At 43.0% G+C, this 23,737-nt stretch overlaps 1 protein-coding gene across 2 annotated transcripts in view; it reads left to right on the forward strand.

The window, feature by feature from the left end:
• Nucleotides 1-23,737, forward strand: part of LRMDA (leucine rich melanocyte differentiation associated) — a 790,872-nt gene that overhangs the window by 660,092 nt on the left and 107,043 nt on the right. The window contains exons 6-7 of one of the 2 annotated variants that reach the window (XM_075217081.1): nucleotides 15,688-15,772; nucleotides 16,548-17,118. In XM_075217081.1, coding sequence (XP_075073182.1) covers nucleotides 15,688-15,772; nucleotides 16,548-16,657 — 195 coding nt within the window. In that variant the 3' untranslated portion in view covers nucleotides 16,658-17,118. Of the gene's footprint in view, nucleotides 1-15,687; nucleotides 15,773-16,547; nucleotides 17,119-23,737 lie in introns of those variants that run through there. The other variant, XM_075217082.1, reaches the window with a different exon arrangement.

The following is a 23,737-nucleotide window of genomic DNA, read 5'->3' on the forward strand; positions in this document are numbered from 1 at the left end:
AGGTATCCAAGTGTAATGTCAGGGACCGAACTACATATGAGCTGTCGCTATATATAGTGCATGGTCCTGAAGGTTGGAGTCGTAAGGCCTTCTTTACTGCCTCCAATTCTGCCCTTTGTGCCGACTGGTGATCAGGTAATTTAACAAGACTCTGAAGCCCTATAGTCTTATCTAAGACTGCATAACCTGTAACATATTTCCAGGGCCGGATTAAGGGAATGGAGGCCCCTGGTCTAATGGGGCCTTCATTCCCCGTGAGGTCCCCTCGTGAGGCCCCCCCCCCCTGTGAGCCAAGCGCCGCCCCCCCAAGCGCTTACCTCTTTCTGTTCTCCTGTCACTGTAGTCCTTCCGCGGCGCGCTGTAAGCACCTTACTGAAGAGATCTCGTGAGAGTGAGACTCATAGGGCTCAGCAGCATTGATCGGGCTGGGAGCACCCCATGCACCGATTAATGATGCCGCTGAGCAATGTCAAGGGCCCCTCTGGATGCCCAAGACCCCTGGGCTGTAGCCCAATCAGACCTCGGGTTAATCCGGCCCTGAGTAGAGGTCACAAACCGTGATCAGGACAAGTGGCAGACAAGGATAATCAATAAACAGACAAGCATAGTTAATAAAAATGTAGGGTCAAAAATCCACCAGACAACAAAACAGATAAAGAGTGCAGTGCCTAAGCAAGCTAACACTCTAACAGACAATGAGAGTGTGCCTTTGACAGCCCTATAAAACCATGTAGAACCAATCTGAATAAGGCACACAGCCCTCATATTGCTCTTCAGTGATGCCTAGCACCAGAGTGTCAGGGAAGTTAAGTGATGTCCAGGCAACTAGTGTAAACAGAGGAAATAGGCTGAGATGTATTGGAATGCTTCAATCTGCTACTGTTTCTATCACAACCTCTGGTCATAATCCTGACAGCGTACAACTGTCAAATATTTATAACCCATTAATTTATTTAGGGATTTTAGGTAAGTTGGATGAACATGCTACATCAACACTGTTTTTGTTTCATCACCTCCAACTCTAGCATTGCTTTGTTTCTTGTACAATGTACAAAGCTGAGTGGGAATGTCTGAGCACATTTGCCCTTTTTTGCATACCAAATTTTGATTTTGCACATCATGATCATCTGCCCAGGATTGAGCATAGCATGACTGTCATAGTGTAGTACCTCTATCTAATGATCTTCATCCTCTAACTGCTGTGAGTAGTAATTGGCACTCGAGTTTGTATGTTCTCACTGTGTTTGCGTGGGTTTCCTCCGGGTGCTCCGCTTTCCTCCCACACTCCAAAAACATACTAGTAGGTTAATTGGCTGCTATCAAAAATTCACCCTAGTCTCTCTCTCTCTTTCTCTCTCTCTGTCTGTGTGTGTGTGTGTGTGTGTTAGGGAATTTAGACTGTAAGCCCCAATGGGGCAGGGACTGATGTGAATGAGTTCTCTGTACAGCGCTGCGGAATCAGTGGCGCTATATAAATAAATGGTGATGATGATGATAAATTATGATTTTAAATGAACTTTGTTGTCACTGCTGCTAGGACCAATAGTTTTCTAAGCAACTGTGGACTCAAAATTTGTGACTGAAATTGTTATAGAGCAAGTAAAACTACTACTTGAAATCAATATACAATACTGTGCAAAAGTTTTAGACAGGTGTGGAAAATGCTGCAATGCAAGAATGCTTTCAAAAATAGAAGTTTTAAAAGTTTATTTTTATCAATTAACAAAATGCAAAGTAAATGAACAGAAGAGAATTCTAAATCAAATCAATATTTGGTGTGACCACCCTTTGCCTTCAAAACAGCATCAATTCGTCTAGGTACAAATGCTCAAAGTCAGGGATTTTGTAGGATTATAGTCAGGTTTATGATTAACCAATCATACCAAACAGTTGATAATGATGATCATTTTCATATGTAGGTTGAAACCCAGTCATTAACAGAAACAGTTGTGTAGGAGGCTTAAAACTGTGTGAGGAATAGCTAAACTGTGCTGTAAAGGTGAGGTTTTGGAAGACAGTTTCATGTCACAGGTCATACACCATGGCCCAGTGGTTTTGCTAGACTGTCACCCTCAATTCAACCAGTCAAGGTCCCTATACTTTGAAAGTCTTAGTGCATTACAATATAAAGATTGAAGGGAGCAAAGGCTACTAACTTATGAGAGGGAGATGTCTGAAAATAGTCTTAAATATGTCTGATTACTCTGGTGCCATAATCAGTAGTGATGAGGTAACTGAAGGACAGAGAGAGGGTTAATTACTCCTTATCAAGAAGAATTAATATGGATCCTTATCATGTTAATATGGTAGGTGTCACATGCTACATTTCATTTTCAAGAGTTGATTTTCTTTTAAGATATTTTACAGTTTTGCAATTTTAAGATCTACAGTAACTTTCCGGTAATTGGCTATTTTCTTACTTCTCGTTTTTAGCTGCCTCCTTTTCTTGGTGCTGCATTTCTGTCTTCCCATTAAAGAGGCAATTTGTCATTCTACCTTATGTTATTAATCAAGATACACTGCAGTATTCTTAAAATGAGATCATTTTGATAAATCATGCCTGACATAAAATGACTTTATTCCTTTTAAGTGCAATTTAGACTGTAAATTTTTTTCCCATTTATGATTCACGGGTGAAACATGGATAAAATCCGCTCTCATATTTGGACTATATCTCCGGTGATAATTCACTAGAGCTCCATGATGGAAAATCAGTGGCATTTGAATGCTGGCTCCATAATTTTCTGGCAGGCAGTTGTCCTTTCAATCCTGACATCCTCTCATTAAGCTTTGCTACCAAACTTGGGCTTGGCTTTATGCCTGAGACAACAAAAATATAAATCTGAACCTAGTAATCTCTGCAAGAGCCTGTCACAGTATATGTTTATCTATGTTGATTGTGGCCAACATATTCTAACAGGTTAGTATTCAGTTGGGCAGATTAGAATCATTTATGAAACTAAACAAGTGAAAATAATGCAATAAATAACTTATGCAATTATTATAAATAACCTATATTTATAAAGCACTTATTATGCAGTGCTTTAGAATATTTTATCATTCATAACAGTCTCTGTCCGAATGGAGCTCTCTGTCTAATTCTCTAATACACACACACACGCGCACACACACACACACACACACACACACACACCACACACTAGGGTCAATTTCATTCAAAGACAATCAACCTGAGTCATTAAGGAGAGCAAAGCAAAAAAAAAACAGGAGTGAGTTTGCTCCTGGACAAGCCATGCAAGGAGTGCAAATTTGTTTATTACTATGCACATAAGTTAAATACTGTCTGTTTTTTCATCTAGCACAAAAACACTTGATCATTTTACACTGAAATTTAAAGTTGGTCTAAGTCCTACCCCAACTATAAATCTGTCCCAACATTTAAATTTTATCTCCCCCTCCAATGCAACATGATTTTGTCCAGGTGCAAAGTTACTCCTTTTACTCCCAAGTTACTCCAAAGTTTTTGTGCTTTGCGTTTTTGTGCGTTGCTTGCCTTAATGACTCAGACCCAGGGGGACAACACAAACTCCACACAGATAATGCACTGGTTGGAATCAAACCCATGGCCCCAGTGGTGTGAGGCAGCAAAGCTGACACTGTGCCACCATATTAAACATATAACAATTAACTTAGATGCTGTATAAGTGTGGCCGGGTCCCGTACGACGGACATCTTCAAATGGCGCCTGAAGGGTTAATACCCGGCATCGGAGGGGTTAAATCACCGGCGCTACGTACCGCGTGCAATGTTAATGAAAATATTTTTTTTTAATAAATAAAAACTGTATTTTAAATATGCGCTGCAGCAAGGAAAGGGTTAAACCCCTGCGCTAGACGCCGGAGAGTGTAAAAGGGTATTCTAAAAAATAAATGTAAAATGCTTAGTGTGTCGGTGCTGCAGCAACTGGGGTCCCTGGGAGACAAAACAACTGAGGCAGAGCAGTTGCTTATCATCAAGTTGTGGGGCAATCGGTGGGCATCGCCTCCTGCAGTGGCTCATGAACAGTCAGCTGCTGCGTCCAGATTAGGATCTCTTCACTTTGCCAAATTTAATGACACTGTTGGAGATATTGATGGACATTTGCAGGTGTTTGAAATGTCTTGTAGCCTCCTTGACTTGCCCAAACAGGAGTGGGTAAAGTATCTGGTTCCCACGTTACAAGGTCATGCATGGAAGCTTATCGCGCAGTGACCACAGAGGACTGTGCGGATTACGATGTGGTAAAATGGACCCTCCTTAAGCGCTATGTTATTACCATGGAGCCCTACTGGCAGAAGTTTTGTAACTTGGCTAAAAGCACCTCATATCAGCCATGAGAAATTTGCCAACCAGTTGCGGCAGTTGGCAATAAGATGGATTAATGCATCTGACCCCAATTCCTGGGAAGAATTAGTGGACTTAATTTGCAGAGAGCAATTTCACCGCCGGTGCGCACCAGAGGTGAAGAAGTGGGTATTGGACCATAGCCCAGCAACCTTGGAAAAAGCGGCCCAGTATGTGGCAGTGAGGCCACACTTCCAGAAGTGTCAGTTTAACAGCCAACCCCAAAGGACTGCATAATCAGGGGGGCACCACTCTTCTACTTACCCCCAAAAGCAAGCACCTAACCCTTCGGGTACCATTTGCCAGCCATTGCCCGTCCTGTTCCTGGGAGTTATCAGAGACCACGGAGCCCAGGCTGGAGAAGAAGTGCTACAACTGCGGGAAAAACGGTCATTTAAGGATGGACTGTCCCACAGCCCCAGCACCCCAGACTCGTGCCCCTAATCCAAGTCCTAGGGCCCGGGTGACTTGCTTAACTGGCGAAGGTGAGCTCTTAGAGACTGTTTCCATCCCCTGCCAGCCCAACGGAATGTGGCATGTCTGAAGGTGACTAGGAGCTACGAGTCACCTGTGTGTCCAAAAGACCCTTCTAAAAACATGTGGAGGAAGCTGCAGCCAGTCCAAATGGGACCCCTGCAGGGAGAATGACTTAGAGACTCTGGAGCTTCAATAACTGTAGTGAGCCCCCATCTTATTGATCCTGCTGCAGTATTACAGGGTCGCACTGCCAAAGTTACTGTAGCAGATGGACTGGAGAAGGAAGTGCCTGTCAAGGGTGTATCTAAACTAGGGAGATGGACAGGAGTTAAGAGTTGTTGCCGTTATGGATGGTCTCCCAACTGACGTGATCTTGGGCAGTGATGTTGGGGTTGGAATTGTGACCGCATGTCTCAACTCTATTACCCGGAGCCAAGCTGGTAAACTACAGTCTTCAGGATCTACACCCGCACCACTCAGCCCAGAGGAAAAGCCCACAGCTGCTAGACAACAGCCATCACCTGCAACCACAGCTTCAGCCAGCCCAGAGGAAATTACCACATCTGCTATTTCTTCAGGAAACAGCCAGCCCATTGCCTCTGGAAAGACTACGTCCCCTAGCAACTCAGAGGATGTTGTCTCTTGCCAACCTGATCCTGTGGGGGTGCCCAGTGATGCTCCTGTCCCTAGCAGTATGCCAGCTATATCGGTGAGTATAGCTGACCACTATGACCCCCCTTTGAATGACCCCACTTTTAATGACCCTAGATCCCCCCAACATAGACCGCCCTGCAGTGTATCCTGACTTAGACGATAGTGAAGGCCACAGGGCAAAGTTCAGGACAGCTCAGCTCTCTGATCTCTAACTGGAAGGCATGAGGCGCCAGGCTGGTGGCAGCCTTCCACTGATGTAGGTGGGGAGTGTTACCTGGCGTTAAGGGTCATTGTACCGTGTAGCTAGGAAGGTAGATGGGGATACACCAGCCCGGGAACAAGTTCAACTGGTGGTACCACAGGGATTTCGCACGCAACTGATGTCAGTTGCCCACGAAATCCCTATGGCGGGACACCAGGGAAGAGGCCGAACACTGAAGCGCCTGACAGAGAACTTTTTCTGACTGGGAATGTCGGATGACATCCGGGCCTACTGTAAGTCCTGTGATGTGTGTCAGCGTCGCTGGTGCCCCAGTGCTCATGCTCCCCTCAGGTCCTTGCTAATAGTTGGGGAATCTTTTCAGCGAGTGGCTGTGGGCATAGTAGGTCCCCTGCCTGTGCCTAGTAGATCAGGGAAGAGGTACGTCCTCACCGTGGTGGACTACACTACCCAGTGTCCAGAGGCTGTAGCAATGTCCTCCATAACTGCGGAAAAGGTAGCGGACGCACCGCTAGGAGTATTTAGCAGAGTAGGGTTCCCTAGTGAAATCCTAACTGATCAAGGGACACAGTTCATGAGTGAACTAGTTCAGTGTAGCAGAACAAACTAAAATGGACCCACGGCGCAAAAGTGTAACATGTGAGGAAAAAATCAATACAATAAAATGACCCTAATTAAGGTCTTAAAAACTACTTATTAAATATTCTCTAGTGAGTTTGCCAGCATTATGGTAGATAAAGCAATAAATAAAAAAGCAAAAAAGAACCATCTATCTACCATAATTTTGCCAATCTGATAAACTCACTAGAAAATATTATTAGGGTCATTTTATTGTATTTCATTTTTTCCTGACATGTTACACTTTTGTGCCGTGGGTCCATTTTAGTTTGTTTTGCTTCACCTTATTGGGGAAATTTAGGTATTCACACCCAACAGATCCACTTTGGCAGCTTCATATATTATCCAGTTCAGAGCAGTGCTGTTGTCCCTATTGTTCTGTGAACTAGTTCAGTGTGTATGGGCAAAGTGCGTAGTGCGGCAACTCCGTACTGCTCCCTACCATCCCCAGACTAATGGACTGTGCGAGCGGTTCAATGGCACTCTGAAGCAAATACTATGGGTATTTGTAACTTCGGGGGGGGGGGGGGAGGGGGCTGAGAAGGCTACCTGCTGCACCTCATGTTTGCTTATCGGGAGGTGCCGCACAAGTCTACCAGTTTCTCCCCCTTTGAACTACTATATGGCCGCAGAGTCTATGAACCTCTTGACCTGTTTTGGGAGTCTTGAGAAGGGGAGCTACCAGGATGTCTCTGTGGTGGTGTATGTGTTAGAGCTCAGAGATCAGTTACAGAATCTCATGTGGCTCTAGCAGGCTAATTTAGCTGAAGCGTAGGCAAAACAGAAGACTTGGTATGATCAGGGTGCGCGAACCAGAGTGTTTGAGGTAGGACAGAAGGTCCTTGTTCTGATGCCCACATGCCAGAACAAGCTCCAGGCTGCCTGGGCTGGACCGTACAAGGTCTCAATATAACTGACTGACATCACTTATGTGGTATCATTTATTAGCAATGGTAGGCGGCAGCGGACCTACCACGTAAATATGTTGAAGGCATACCACGAGCGTTTGGAGGTGGTAGCAGCTGCTGACCGACAGAGGAACCAGGAAGTGACCCACTACCTGACCTCCTCGCAAATGCCAAAAGTGAAGGTGGTGTAGAGGAAGTGGGCTGGGATGTGCAGTTGAGTGTCCGTCAGAAGGAGCAGCTTGAGACAGTGTTGTGGCCCTTTGTGACTCAGTTCAGTAGGAAACTCGTTTGGACTTCCTTTGTGATGCACCATGTAGACACTGGTGAGCATAAGCCAGTTAGGCAACCCGCTTATCAGGTCTGACCCGAGGCCAAGGAAAATATATACAAGGAGGTACAGGAGATGCTTGAGCTAGGAGTGATCCAGCCATTGCATAGTCCATGGGCGTCCTCCGTTCTATTGGTTCCCAAGAACAAGACAACGCGGTTTTGCGTAGACTACCACCGGTTGAACAAGATGACCTTGTCTGATGCCTGTCCCCTTCCCCGAATTGATGCTCTGTTAGACGAGTTGGCTGGAGCAAATTATATTTTCACCTTTGACTTGAGCAAGTGTATTGGCAGACACCGCTGACCCCCAAGGCTCAGGAACGGTTGGCATTCATCACTGCATTTGGCCTGTTCGAGTTTAAGTCCATGCCATTTGAGATGAAGAATGCACCAGCCACCTTTTCAGCATGTGGTTGAATACCTGCTGGAAGGGTGTAAATGCTTTGCTCAGGCCTACTTGGATGACATTGATATTTTCAGTAAATCCTGGGAGGACCATCTGAAACATATAGGGCAAGTGTTGGAGAAAATTCAGTAGGCAGGTCTAACCATCAGAGCAGGCAAGTGTCAAATGGGGATGTGAGAGGTGCAGTACCTGGGTCATCGTGTGGGGGGAGGTAGAGTTAAGCCAGAACCAGGTAAGGTAGAGGCAATCCGAGACTGGCCCCAGCCCACAACCCAAAGACAAGTACTTTCCTTCTTAGGGACTTCAGGCTACTACAGACGTTTCATCCCAGACTTTAGCACTGTAGTGAAGCCCCTGTCAGATCCCACTAAGAAGAAACTCCCCAAAGTAGATGACTGGACACCCGCTTATGAGCTGGCATTTCAGTCATTAAAGGAAGCCCTGGTTCGTGCTCCAATACTGTTGCCGCCCAATTATGACAAGGACTTTATTGTGCAAACAGATGCGTCACAGTATGGACTGGGAGCAGTAGTTAGCCAGGTGGGGCCAGATGGGTAGAAGCACCCTGTGGTCTATTTGAGCAAAAAACTGCTAAACCTGGAGGTGGGGTATGCCACAATTGAGAAGGAATGTTTGGCCATTGTTTGGGCAGTGAAAAAACTTCAACCTTATTTGTATGGATGACATTTTACTGTGGTGACAGAGGGGAAAATGGCAGATTGTTGCGCTGGAGCCTTGCCCTTCAAATTTATGACTTTCACATAATTCACAAGCATAGAAAGGCTCACAGCAATGCAGATGGACTGTCTCGGCAGGAAGAGCTGGATCCCCCGGGGGTAACCCTAAGAGACTGCGGGAGCAGGAGTCAAATCATGGGGAAATGGCTCACTGGTAGAGCGCATGGTCTAGGGGGGGGGCGTGTAGCCGGGTCCCTCCTAGTCCCCCCCTGTAAACCATGTAAAAAAACTAAATGGAAAAACATCTAATAGACCATTTAATGTATTGTAGGCAGGTTTCCATGAGTGTGAGACACATTTTTATTCTGAATATCTTGTCCATAGCAGTACTACTAATATGTGTATTATTCTTTATTTTCCCTTTATGTTATTGCTCTCTGTAAAAAAGACCACCACTTGCTACATAATGTGAATGCACAAATTGCCTAGCAAATTTATTATTAGCAGCAATATATAGGTAAGATGGCATTTCGTTTATTCATTCTTTTGTAATCAGAAACTTACTTATGGAATTCTTAGGTCAGGTAGCTCACTTTTTATGATGCATGTGTGCTAGGTTGCAATACTCAAGTTTTTTCCTGTTGTACTGAACATGTAGAAATAGTTGTACAAAATATATTTGTAAGCATTATATTTCAACACATTTTATAATAGTTTTACAATCTATTAAGGGGACATAGATATTAAGTTACATATAAAACGTGTACACAGGGGCAATTGCAAAACTGTAATGGGGTCCTCTATGCTTTATCATAAATGTTGGGTCTTCCCAAGCAGAAAACATTGTGGGGACTTCCACTAAAACAACAATTTTAACAGAACCAAGGAATTTTACTCTATTTAATAAAATACAATGATATAAAATATTATTTAAATAAAGCATGGATATTGCACTAAAACAGACATGTCAAGGTGGACAGCTACAATTTCTACTAATGGTCAGGATATAATTTTGTTTTACAGAGTTCACTTTTTGGAGCTGTAAATAAGGTATATACTTAAAATATATGAGTATAGTAGAAAAATAACCTACTCAGTATACAGAATTATAGATCTCACTTACATTTATCATGTGGATCGCTGCCAGGGCAGCTAACCGCAACACACACACACACACACCAGTTTCTATGCCTTGTCGCATACAGTCAGCCAATTACCAGCTACTGAGCTGTGTAACCCTAGGTCTGCAATCTCCTAGGAGAATGTAAGAAGACTTAGAATGCACAACTCATCCCATTCCCATCACTGGTATGATGTTAGAGCCAGTCAGTTCCCTGTTTAATATACAAGTGGAGACAGCAAAGTAGCTTCTGCCTGAAACCCCCAGGACAATTGGTGGGTTCTTACCTTGGTATGGTAGTGCAGCCCCTGCATAACACATTATATGCCCCAGTAGGTGAAGTAGAAATTTAGAAGTGGCGGCATTAAAAGTATAATGGGAATATAAGTGAATGGAATATAATAGTTTTAAAATGAAGGCAGCAGATGAAGTTGCGGTATGGCATACCACTGTATAAACCCATACTTGCCACCTTTTTGAGGGTATGCTTATACCTTTTTGAGGGTATGGGCAGAGGGGACGGGGCTCGGGAAATATCAACATTTTGGCTCCACTCCAGTGACGTAATGACGCTTATGCAGAATTTTACAGCAGGGGACTGGGCCAAAATGACGCGATTCCCTGAGAGTCGCATCATGGCGGCTCTAATTCTGACCACTTCACTAGGAAGTGGGAGGTTGCCCTTCTGTTCTGGGAGCCCCGGGAGACCTACCCATCATCATATGCTAAATTATATAACTGTTTTGATACATTTTGTTATAAGCCACATAAAAGGCTATTGCCGGTGGTAGCTTTTGCCAGGGAAGTCCATTTATCTTTGCATGGGCAAGCCTATTTCACAAATACTGTGCCAGTAGATTGTCCTTAGATTGCTACCACCATTTCATGATCACAATAGCAGAGATTGCCCAAATAAAAAAATGCTTTATTATTAAAATAATAAAATGTTCATACTTTATGTTTTCTTGCTTTTCCCCCCTTGAGTCTGGAACTGGAATCCCAAATCTTGGCTTCCAGTTCCAGTCTGCATGCGCAGATTGACCCCAGACTTGCCTGGCGAGCGGTAAGATTCCATCTCTCAGCTGCCCCAATGACTTTTTTTTTTATATAAAGGTCCGGCAAGTAAATATTTCCTATCTTCATGCTGAATAGACCCATAAGTTTGTATATTAAGGCACTTTTTTCCTCTGTAACAGGGCCCCCTGTACTGCTGGGCCCCATAGCAGTCACATGCTCTTGCATGTGCATATGGTATCCTGTTATAAATCAGAAAAAGCCATACGGTGTATTAAATAAAAATGCCTAACTATAATAATTTGAGATGTGTGTTAGGTATAGGTAGGAAATGGAATCCGTCACACACATAACACAGAAGGATGTGATGTTGCTCGAGTAAATGACCATATTAGGACCAATATTAATACCCAGCTCATGTACTGCTTGGGGTAATTAATGCGGCAGTATAGAAAACTAGTGTTATTCAAAACAGGACCCTTTTCATATATAATATTCCATGTAGTACCTCCCCTCTTTCTTTATTTTACCACTTTCCCCAAATTTTTTATTTTAATATATTGGTAATCAACTAGCCTACCATATCATCCATGCTTCTGTATAATGATATACATTATCCATTATGTAAAAGAAAATCATGATTCGTTTTCACTTCTAAAATACGAACATATTTCAGTGTTCTACAACAAGGGCTGTCATGGTAATGTGTATACAATAACACACTGAACACAAAGCAAAGGAGTTTGGGGTTAGTAATAATAGAGTTATAGGTTGTTTTAGATTAATATATTGTCAAGAGACGCGGCGGTACGCCGCATCCTGGCGTGATCTAGCAGCCGGGCACGTGCTCGGTTTTTATTCTTTGGGATTATCCTTGTGGCATAGATGTAGGGGGAGCAACTCCAGGGGGAACTCTCATATGATTTAAACTGGTTCATTTATATTTTTATACATGCTTGGTTTATGTTATTACCTATGCCAGTTCTAGCTAGCAATTAATTAGCAGCCTCCTGAGGCTGATTGTCAGCCCTGTTCTTCTCTGTCCTGATTGGCTCTTGGTACTATTTAAGGCAGTGAGGTCTGAGCCTCACTGCCTGTTATAGCGTCCAGTTCCCTGTCAGCTAAGCTGCTCCTGTGCTGTTTGGTGTATACCTTCTGGATTGAACTTCTGTGTATGACCCCTGCCTGTACCTTGGACCTTGCCTGCTTGCCTGTGACCCTGATTTGTTTGCCTGTACCTTGGACCCCGCTGTATTGCCTGTGACCCCGACCCTTGTCGTGTTACCTGATTATTCTGCTTGCTAGTGACCTCTGACCGCTGCTTTCGCCTGACCATCCACTGCCATCTACGCTGCCTCCTGCCCTGCCGCTACGGTTCTGTATTACAAACTTACACTACATCTGGATTTAAGTCCTGGGGGTATCTGAGTACCGGTGAGTGTATTAAGCTCTATGGGAAAGGCGGCTGCTAAAGGTAAAGACCTCCACCAACTAGTTCTGTGAGTTTGTGAACAGACCGTCAGCGTAACATATATGCAATAATTTTAAAATATTTTATGAACTTAAGATTAGAACATAAAATGTAGAACTGTATTTACTACACAGACAGTCTAGGAAGATGCCTAGGGTAACACTGTTTAGGTAGACCTGGGGGCAGCAGGCAGTTGTGGGGCATGAGGAAAAATGAGTGGAGATTTCTGTTAAAATCTTCGCCGTGAAGTGTCTCTGGAATGCCCACAAGACATTTTGTGGCTAATTGAATTCCCCCCTTAGACTATCTGCTGCTATCAGTTACAAGCAATGCTGTACTACCTGGGTGAAACTCACTGGACAGAAGAACCATATCTTAAGAAGCATAGAGGAAGAATCCCTATTCTTGTCTCTAGCAATCAATTGAATCACAATTAAACCATGTTAAAATCTGCATAAAATGGTTGTTGCCACTTTTGTTTGCATCACATTACCATATTGTTGCCATACACTACCCTCTGTAACCTTAGAACATTGTTGGAGCCTCTACAGTAGGGCAGGGTACACAGTACAGACAATTTCTCCCGATGTGATATCCCTAATGATTTTACCAACGACTGGAAAAAAAGATTCTCACCGATTCATGTGTACACACAAAACACGTTTTACAAGATTTACCTTCAGATCTGTGCTCTTCATCTGTCATAACCATCTGCTGAAAAGATCATGACTCTACACACTCCATAGAGATCATATGGACACTGCCGATCATGAGTGCATATGCACTGCAGAATTGGAGCGACATCAGGCCCGGCGCTCCCATTAGGCAAGGTTAGGCACTTGCCTAGGGCGCTGGGCTCTGGAGGGCGCCACAGATTAAAAATTTCTTTAAAACTGTGCGGCGACCGCTGACCATACCTTTCATGGCCGCCGCACAGCTTCACATACATCCACAGGGAGGGGGGGAGGGACTATTGCTCACCACCACCGCCGCCTCTCTGCTCCGTCTCCTCCCCTCCACTCACTGACTGACTGTTGGGCGTGACATCATCATCACGGCCCGACAGTGTCAGTGAGTGGAGGGGAGCAGAGAGGAGGCAAGTTAGAAGCAGGTAAGAAAAGACGTACATTTTCAAAATCAGCGCCCCCACACTGCACACTTACACACTATTTTGTAAGTGTGCAGGGTGGGGGTGCCGATATTGAAAATGTGCCGCGCGGGCGGCGCCGATTTTGTAAATGTGCCTAGGGCGCCACGGACCCTAGCACCGGCACTGAGCGACATTGTTCCATAGTTGAACAAGATTTTTAGTCTGGTTTGAAAATCAAATGAAACAATGCGATATGCTTCGGAATGATAATCGCTCATCATTGGAGCGTACACACTAATGCGATATGGGCCCAACTGTTGTTTATTGTGTTATTGGCCCCAAAAAAATGCTGTTTTGTGTACCCAGGCTTAGTAAGGCACTTGCGACCACTCAGGTTTCTCCTGAGGTGGCTGAAATAGCATAATTTATTTTCTGACTTCATGCATTGTTTATTCATCTTTGCAAAATATAATTGTAGTTTGTATGAACTATATGCAATTGTAGACGTATATGGATTTGAAAACCTGCCCCCTCGCTGACTGAAAACTTAGGTGCCTTTTGCTTTTTTGCTTTATTACCAAAGTGATCGTATTATGTCATCTTTTCCACCATGACATCCCTAGTGTCATTATGCACATGGACATGTTAGAGCAGTGTTCTGCCCTTAATCTGACCTTTGACCTAGGAGATACCAGACTTGTCAGAAGTAATGCATGGTTCATAGTTTGAGATTGATTAGTTGATGCCTGTAAACTTTAGTTTGCTACACACTAGTTTAATGGAAATGAGGCACAATAACAATGAATTATTTTAATTGTCTAAATATGTTTTAGCTGTTGTCTACTAGTCCCAACAGCTTTTCAATGCATTGCTCTCTATTTGTGTTTGATGTAGACTCCAGATCTAGGTCAACTCTTTTTAGTTGCTGCAGAAGATCTTTATTTATGTTATTAGTTTGTTCATGTATTTGTTGGTGGTTGGTCTGTAACAGGAAGCAATCCATTCAGTAACACCAGGAGGGGATGTTGAAATGCTCAGTACAAGCTTCAGGGTGGCAAAAATACAAGTATAGAATTAATTCACATTGTGCAACAACAATTCTAAATACATTCTGGGATGTTTTATATGAGTCTGTATTCTTACTAGATTGGTTCTTACCCTTCTGTAAATATGTCGTTCATCTTCTTTCTCAAGAGTCTGTCATCTTTAACGACCTCGCAATTGTTCTTCTCTTCCTGTATATGATTTAATCCATCAGTATAGTTGAAAAAACTAAATATTAATAGGCATTACCGACATTTTCTTTTTTTGTGACAGCTATGAATCTGTTTTAATCTCTTAGATCTTTTCCCGAAGGAAAAAGGTAGCATATCTACTTTATTCTCCATTTGCCATTAATTTTTTCACAGCAATAGAACTTTTGTCCTTATTTTCTTTCTGTAACTCCTCATAAATGTTGGTTTACTTATAGTCCATGGAGCTAGATGCTAGGCAATTGTTGGTATTAGCTCTGTATCTATTTACTAAAATGTGTTTATAAACATTTGTTTGCACCAACTAAGTAAGAGGTTCTTTCCATAATGAAAACTGTTTCAATCACTGAAAACTATTGAATGTAAAATTGTTACACCCCTAGTGTGGAATAACACTTTTTAGTTTATTGCAGAGATTAAGGGGCCTCTTTCTCAATAGACCCCCAATCTTAGCAACAGGGTTGAATTATTTTTATTGCAGCAATAAAAAGAAATCTTGTGTCTCCGCAATTCATGAAAAAATATATCACTGGGCCACACTGACCCAGAGCGGTAAGGGTGGAAATTCCTGTTTTCACAGGGAATAGGACTTTTTGCCATTTGATAAATCTGCCTATAACTTCAGTATTTGGACAGTGCTGAGGGTTTAGAGGAATGTTTCACTCAATCACTATTGAATTGTTCCCTGGGTGCCTTCCCTCTCCAGGTTTTAGGAGACAGACTTATGGTCTCTCATGAATGATGAAAGTTCTGAGGTTAAATTTGCAAAGTAAAATTAATGCAATTCCTTCAATTGATAAAATGATTATCTACCCCCTATGAAAAAAACACACAAAATAAGCCTTGAATATGATCTACTGGTTCACACAATAACATCTAATCTGAAAGTCATGCGTTCGGAGCATTTATTTACTGTTTGATTTATGGATGTTATTGACTCAACATGTTGTGGTCTTTCTGATTTTGTGATGTGTAATAATTTCGAAAATTACTTCAATGTAACAATAACTCTCTGTCTTCACGATCTGTATTTGCAGTGGTTAAAAACACAGTATTATCCACCTGACTCTGTTGACAGATATTCCTTGTGTTTCTCGGCTCTTAGGTTTCAAGTGGCGCAGATTTCATCTCTCCTGATTTGCCTTACACCCCCCTGCCATCAGTATCGAGGGACCCAGCCAATCACAAAGGTAAGCTATACATGCAATATTATTTATCTAGACTTTTACTGCAAGGTAGTAAAAAGTTAACAGCGCACCCTGTCTCTCTCTTCCTCAATGTTCCATCTCGCTGTCTCAGCAGTTTCACTGTATGCGCTGCACTTTTTCGCATGATGAGTAAACCATCCTTGTCAGGCCCACAGACTGTGAATCGAGTTAATGGAGGATTTAGATGCAATGTGTTGGCTCAGAGAATAAATCCTATGACTTGTACAGCTACCTGATCAGTGTCTCCTGCTATGATGACAGAATACTGAGTATATTCTTATAACCATTGAATTCTCTTGTTGCATGTATGCATTCATGAGCAGAAATAAAAATCAAAGGGGTTAAACATGAAACCAAGAGACAGGCATGGCAAAGCATAGGGCCCACAAATCTGATCCTCAGCACCCAAAGGTCATTTGCTAGGTCACAGTAGCAGAATGAGTTTGACATTTAAGTTCCAAATCCATAGAACAGATTTATTTCCAGAAGGCTTGCAACACATTGCACAGTCGCACTACAAGATACATGATGTGAAATATCACTGAATATTCTCTATAGAGAGGTGAAAACAATGATGAAATGCAGACATTTTCTAGTTGGAGAGATTGACTTGTTTCATTTGGTTAGGTATATTATCAACTTAACATAAAAAATATCAATGTATGTGTTAATCTAGTCAGTGTCACAGAATACAGATAAAGACAGAGATTCGTTGACGAGACATACTAATTTCACTTTTATGCTTTTATTCTGGTAGGTCTTGGCAAACTGCATTGTTGCACAGTGGTTAACATTGCTGCCTCACAGTGCTGGGACCAAAGATTTGGAGAAAAATTGTCCAGTCTGTATTATTTTGCATGTCAATAACAGAAACTGGTGCTGCATTTAGGGCTAGCACAACCATTAGGGCAACAATTTTGGGTAACCTAAAATGCTGAATTAGTAGTATCCCCCACCATTGGGGATTTAAATTAAACTTGAGTGTGCCCTCTGTGCTTCCTACCATTTTTCTGCCGGCTGTGACTTCTCTAGCTGGTCACTGACACAGATGAGCAGTAGCCGACACAATCACAGGCAACGCTAGCTTACATCTCCCTCTTCTACCTGCTGCTCCATCTCTGCTTTCTCCACTGAGGTATGAAGTGTGGGGAGGTGACGCTGAGTCTTAGTACAATTCCACTGGACCTGGCTGCATTGCACTGCAGTTGTTGTCTATTAATAACTGAACCCCTCCAAAATAAGGTATCTTTAAAAACTGTTTTTAGAGTCCTCTCAGAAATTATTTACAGTTGTCAAATATATTACTGCTGTGTCTCTGTATGAATTTGTCTAGCCATGCATTTATGCTGTTTCCAGATTGATCAGGATATAGTGCTTACAAATGGAAAATCTTTGCACTGCTCGTTATCGATTATGTTACGTCTGTATGTATCGTTTGCAATAAATATTCTCCGATGAAATCACTGGGGTTCCAAAGCACAAAGGTTTTATTCGCAAAGTATTACAAGGCAAAGTTTGGCATGCATACGCCTGTGCGGTTGGCATGGCACCAACAACAAGCTTCTTTCAAAATGCTCTGGTTTTATACACTGTACAGTTTTAAAAAGCAGTGACATCACAAAGATACACAATTACAGTATTAAGGTCACCATTCATAGGTCGTGGGTCATAACTTCCCAAGAACTCGACGTACCATTGGTTGATTCCTCTGGTCATTGATCCTTGAGGTGGCCAAGTGTCCTTCTTCAGGCTCTTGCCTCTAGACCTGTATAAAATGGTTCTTTTATGACATCTCTGGGCTTGCTATTTGGTGTATAAAAAGTAATTATGTAGCAAACGCTACCTAAATAATACTGGAAACGTTCTAATGAAGTTGTGAACATGATGATACCAAATTAGCAATTTAAATGTTGGAAACATTAACCTCTTCACCACTTTTTATTTTATCTGGAACGTGGGAGGCTAACACTTCCACGTTTCAGATGCGGGTCAAGCAATAATTAAGCAGTAGGGTAAGATTAAGAGATGAGTTTTATTGCACTGTACTGTGCCACACATTGTACCGCATTGCCCAAACGAACAAATTTTGTCTGCCTATACAACGCCACTTACCATCTAAAGAGCGTTAAACATTTTTTCCATTCTTTTAATATATTTTAGTTGTTGATTTATTTTTGATATGTTTTGTTGGTATTTTTGTTTTCATTTCTATTTATTTCTATTTATGTGTATGGTCTGATTTGTTTTGTCTAGTACAAGGAAGCATCCACATTTAGATGTTGTACCATTATATACAATACAATTTTATAGGGGCACCACATAATAGAAGCTAGTGAGCTCTTTTGTTTATATTAGTGTGATCATTTTGATAAGAGCAGTAGGCAAACTATTTAGAAAGGGAGCACTCACCTGTATGTATATTATAAAATTTATAAAACACCAACAGTTAAGTATTTAAATTACTGATGAGCGGGCTCGGTTCCCCGAGATCCGAATTCATCCGAATTTAGCCTATCCGAGTACCGAGCCGAGCAGGCTCGGTACTCTCCCGCCCATTCGGAATCGAAATCGAGGCAAAACGTCATCGTGACGTGTTCGTATTTCTGAGCTCAGTTCTCGCGAGATTTGAAAAGCATAAATACCCGCCTCCACAGCAATCCATCGCCATTTAACAGAGGGAGAGAGCAGGGTTAGGTCACAGGCTATATCAGCGCAGGGACAGAGCAATAATTGGACACATTATTGTTTCTATTCTAGACAAACTTGATATTAATACCAATTGTTACAGCAGTAAGTGGAGGATAGAGGAGGGTTGTTTTTTTTTCAATTTCTGGCACTCCAAGTGCTTTTGGGGTGTCCCATATTCCCTAGTGTTTTACTGTAATTTTTCTGGCTGTCAAAAGTCATATTTCTCAGCAGTAAGTCAAAAAATATTTTGCACTCCAAGTGCTGTTGGGGTGTCCCATATTCCCCAGTGTTTTACTGTAATTTTTCTGGCTGTCAAAAGTCATATTTGTCAGCAGTATCTATCTAATACAATTTTGGCACTACAAGTGCTTTGGCCTCATTAAAATGGACTCAAAGTAATAGTGAATGTAATAAAGAACGTCATCTGGGAAAAGCGATGTGAAAGTACATAGTCTTTTTAAATCAGGGAAAAAAAACACACACCCAAATTTTTTTTTACCGTGTTGAAGCGAAAAAGAAGTGTAACTGAGGAAAAGTTAAGTGCCGATAAAAAAAAAAATTGCCAACATGCAATTCTACACACGCAGTGGCAAAGAATGAATGAGGCCTTCGCCTTCCTCTATTAGTGGCAGATCCAAAAATGTTACCGAGCCTTCTTCTTGTACGGTCACTCGTGACCAACCAAGACCAAGTAATTTGGAGTCTAAAAGTGGTGCACAACTACTGTTACGCGTCAAAGCCAAGCTGCAAGAAAACAGTGAGGCAGTAGAGGATAATGTATGCTCTGAATTAGAAATGACAACAATCCCAGTGGAGAGTCCATCCAACAGTGGTATGTCTAATCGTGAGCATTCTGTTAGTGTACCCATAAAGAAGGGCCCTTTCAGCAGTTTTGCTGATGTGTGCCTGAACAGTCCGAGTGTAGCCGGTGATACACAAATCGAGGATGCCACTTTAGAATTAGAGGAGGATGAGGGGGAGATTTGTGTAGGCGATGAGGGTGCTAATGAGGATGTTGATGAGGATGAGGTTGTTTGTGTAAGTCCTGCACCAGTGGCAGCAGTTCTGGCACGTGACAAGAAAAAGGCCATTGTCATGCCTGGCCATAAAACAAAAAAATCCACTTATGTGTGGAATTATTTCTACCCCAATCCAGACAACAATTGTATAGCCATTTGTAGTGTATGTCAAGCCACATTCAGTCGAGGGAGGGACCTTAACCATCTTGGAACCTCGTCTATGTTACGCCGTTTGACGAGAGTTCATGGCAAAGTGTTGGGAAAAGCTGAAAGTTCTTCCAAATAAATTACAAGCCCTCCATCATCAGCTAGGACCCTCTGGTCACCTACATCCCGACGGCTATAAAATACACCCACAACACCATCCTCATCAATATCCTCAGTAGCGCTCGGAGTTAGCCCTGCATCCCACTTATTAAGGCTGGATGACTCCTGCACTATTATTGATTCCTCTGAAGAAAGCGGTAGTCCCACTGCTGCTGCTGTTGCTGCTGCTGGGGGTGAATCGTCAGCCCAAAGGAAGGGCAAGAAAAAGAGCAGTCCTACATTTCAACAATTAACTGTGAAACAATCATTTGCTAGGGGAAGCAAATATGACAGCAGTCACCCAGTTGCCAAGCGAATCACAGACACCATGGCTGCCATGTTAGTGTTAGATCTGCGTCCAATATTCACAATAAACGCAGCTGGTTTTTCACAGTTAATCAAGGTTTTGTGTCCGCGTTACAGAATTCCATTGCGACACCATTTTTACCGTAAAGCTATTCCACAACTATACCAAAAAGTGTGTACTAATTTAGAGATTGCGCTGAAAAATGCCACTGTCTACTTAACCACAGATATGTGGACAAGTGGAAGTGTGCAAACCAAAGACTATATGACTGTGACAGCCCACTGGGTTGCTCATTCACCTTCAACAGCAGGAACAGCAGCAGCATGTACACCACTACATAACATTTGTCACAGGCAGGCCACTCTTTGTATCACCGGCTTCACTAACAGGCATACAGCTGACAATTTGTTACGCAAACTAAGAGATGTGATTGATACATTGCTTATACCATTTGGACTCTCCCCAGGATATGAAATTTCTGATAAAACCAACAATATAGTACGAGCATTACAGCTGGGTGAATTCCATCACATTCCCTGTTTTGCTCTCACCATCAAGTTGGTGGTGCAGAGCTTCCTACAAAATAACCGTGAGGTGCAGGAGATGCTTTCGGTGGCCCGTAAAATTTCAGGCCATTTCAGGCATTCGGCCACAGCATGTAGGAGATTGCTGCAGCTCCAAGAGCAGTTTAACTTGCCCTGCCACCAACTTAAGCAAGAGGTGGTAAATAGGTGGAATTCCACGCTGTACATGCTTCAGAGGATGGAGAAACAGCGCAAAGCCATCTGTGCACAAGCCTTAACATTGGGAAAGGAGGGGGGGATGTATTTCACTCTTGCACAGTGGGGAATCCTTTCTGTGCTGTGCAAGCTGCTGAAACCATTTGAAGTTGTGACGTGTGAAGTGAATGCCGAGGTCAGACCAGAACAGTTTAACATCTGGGCTGGTTTGAAGGATTCTTCCAAAAAAATGTGTGACCTTGCCCATAACTCCATCCAATATGAGTATTAAAATGCAAAGGATGGTGGAGGATTATTTTCAAGAGGTAATTGATATGGAAATGTCAGACAGTCCCTTTCCTTACTGGGAAGAAAAGCAGGCCATTTGGAAACCCATGTACAAACTTGCTTTGCAATACCTAAGCTGCCCACCCTCCAGTGTATACTCAGAAAGAGTATTCAGCACAGCAGGGAACTTAGTCAGTGATCGCCGTAGAAGGTTACTTCCCAAAAATGTGGAGAAAATGATGTTTATAAAAACAACATCTTCCACGAGGAAGGCCTTCCCCATCCAAGTCATCCAAGCACTGACTGTTCTCTAATGGCGGATTCAAGCGGCGATGAATTGATAGTCTGTGATGATAACGTACACACTGATGAGGGTGAGGATGAAGCTGAAGATGATGACGATAACATCTTTTTAAAACTTTCTATTTAAGTGTAGAGTGCAATCTACCCCCAAAGAGGAAAGGGACTTGGGGCATTTCCATATCACTTACTGGCTTGAAAGGCTGCTGTTTGGGAAATTTATCCTTAAGGGTAGGATGTCATACACAGAGTGACCCCAAAGTGGCTTTGTCCATTTCTCTTAATATTGTACAGTCTATAATGGCTGAAATTTTTGGTATTTTATACAAGTGGAGGAGGGCCTAGAGAGACAAATCCAAACTGGCTTTCTCCATTTCTCTTAATATTGTACAGTCTATAACGGCTGAATTTTTTGAGTATTTTCTACAAGTGGAGGGGGGCCTAGAGAGACAGAAACCAAACTGCCTTTGTCCATTTCTTTACATATTTAACTATAAGTGTAGGGTGTAATATACATCCAAAGACTATGGCTGCATTGCCAATATGTTTGTGTGTAGAATTAATGAAGGCCTACCAGGAATTAAACTGTTTCTGTGTCAATTCTGGGAAACCTAATGTCAACTGGTTGTGTAGGGCATTTTGTTTCCCCTGCCCCTTAGCAAAATGACCTCCTTCATCGAAGCCTTTAGGAGGGTCTTTGATGACACCGGGAGAGTCGCTTCCGCAGCCACAAGTTTGCTGAACCTCTGTCAAGGCGACCTGTCCATGGGCCAATATGCAGTTCAATTCCGGACCTTGGCTTCCGAGTTGAAATGGAACAACGAAGCACTAGTGGCAACTTTCTGGCAAGGTTTGGTCGACCGTATTAAAGATGAGCTTATTTCCAGAGACCTTCCTTCGGATCTTGATTCCCTCATCTCGATGTGCATCAAGGTGGATTTGTGCTATCAAGAGTGCACGCAGGAACGTTCCACTAATAAAACGGGTCATGCCACGGCTGGCGCCCCAGTTCCAAAATCCTATCCTGCCCGTGAACGAACCTATGCAAGTAGGACGTTCTCGATTGTCCCCAGAGGAAAGTGAGAGACGTTTCAAACGTCTGTGTCTGTATTGTGGAGACTCTGGACACCTTCTGAAAGTTTGCCCCAAGAGACCGGGAAACTCTTCCTCATGAACGGTGGCAGGGAGGCCGCTTTAGAAGAATCCACTGTTACCCCCTACTCCAAAATTCCCTAGAATTTCTTATGGCTGTCACCTTGAGCACCTTTAAAGGTTCTTTCTCCACCACGGCCTTTGTGGACTCTGGCTCCTCCGGGAACTTCATTTCTGCAAATCTTGCCTCACAGCTCCAAATCCTGGTAGAATCCTTGCCTCAATCGCTATCTTTGACGCCAGTCGATGGTAGTTGCGTCACTAACGGCTCCATCTCCTCTGTCACCTCCCCAGTCCAGTTGATGGTAGGAGCTCTTCATTGCGAGATGATTCAATTTCTGGTTTTGCCCAAGTCCATTAACCCTCTCATCATGGGACTACCTTGGTTAAGGATGCATTCACCTCAGATGGATTGGGCTCAGGTTACAGCATGGGGTTTAAAATGTCATCATAGATGCATGTCCAAGTTTCTGCACCCCAAGTCTCGGATCATAGCTCACTCTAAGCTAACCACTCTTCCTGCTGCATATATGGAGTTCCAGGATGTATTTAGCAAGATTGAAGCAGAGACTTTGCCTCCTCATCGTTCTTGGGATTGCGCCATTGTTCTGTCTCCTGACCAGCCTATTCTCAGGGAGCTGACCTATCCGTTGTCTCGTCCGGAGGCGTTGGCAATGACCCAATACATCACAGAGAATTTAAAATGGGGGTTTATCCGTAAGTCTACATCCCCTGCCGGGGCAGGCTTCTTCTTTGTTAAAAAAAAACGGGTCTCTCCGACCATGTATCAATTACCGCCCTCTTAACCATATCACCATCAAAAATCAATATCCATTACCTCTCATCTCAGATCTCTTTGATATAATCAGTGGATCACGATTTTTTTCCAAATTAGACCTTCGTGGGGCCTACAATCTGATTTGCATCAGAAAAGGGGACGAATGGCAGACGGCCTTTAATACCAGGGATGGGCACTTTGAGTATCTGGTGATGCCATTTGGCCTCTGAAATGCCCCGGCTATCTTCCAACCATTTGTCAACGACATCTTCCAGGACCTGTTATACACCTCTGTGCAGTGTCGGACTGGGGCATGAAGGGCCCACCGGGGGACTGCAACGCTAGGGGCCCACCAGAGGGGGTGTGGCCAGCCATCAAAGAGGTGTGACC

Source organism: Mixophyes fleayi, chromosome 6 (assembly GCF_038048845.1).
Source record: "Mixophyes fleayi isolate aMixFle1 chromosome 6, aMixFle1.hap1, whole genome shotgun sequence".
Taxonomy (NCBI): Eukaryota; Metazoa; Chordata; class Amphibia; order Anura; family Limnodynastidae; genus Mixophyes; species Mixophyes fleayi.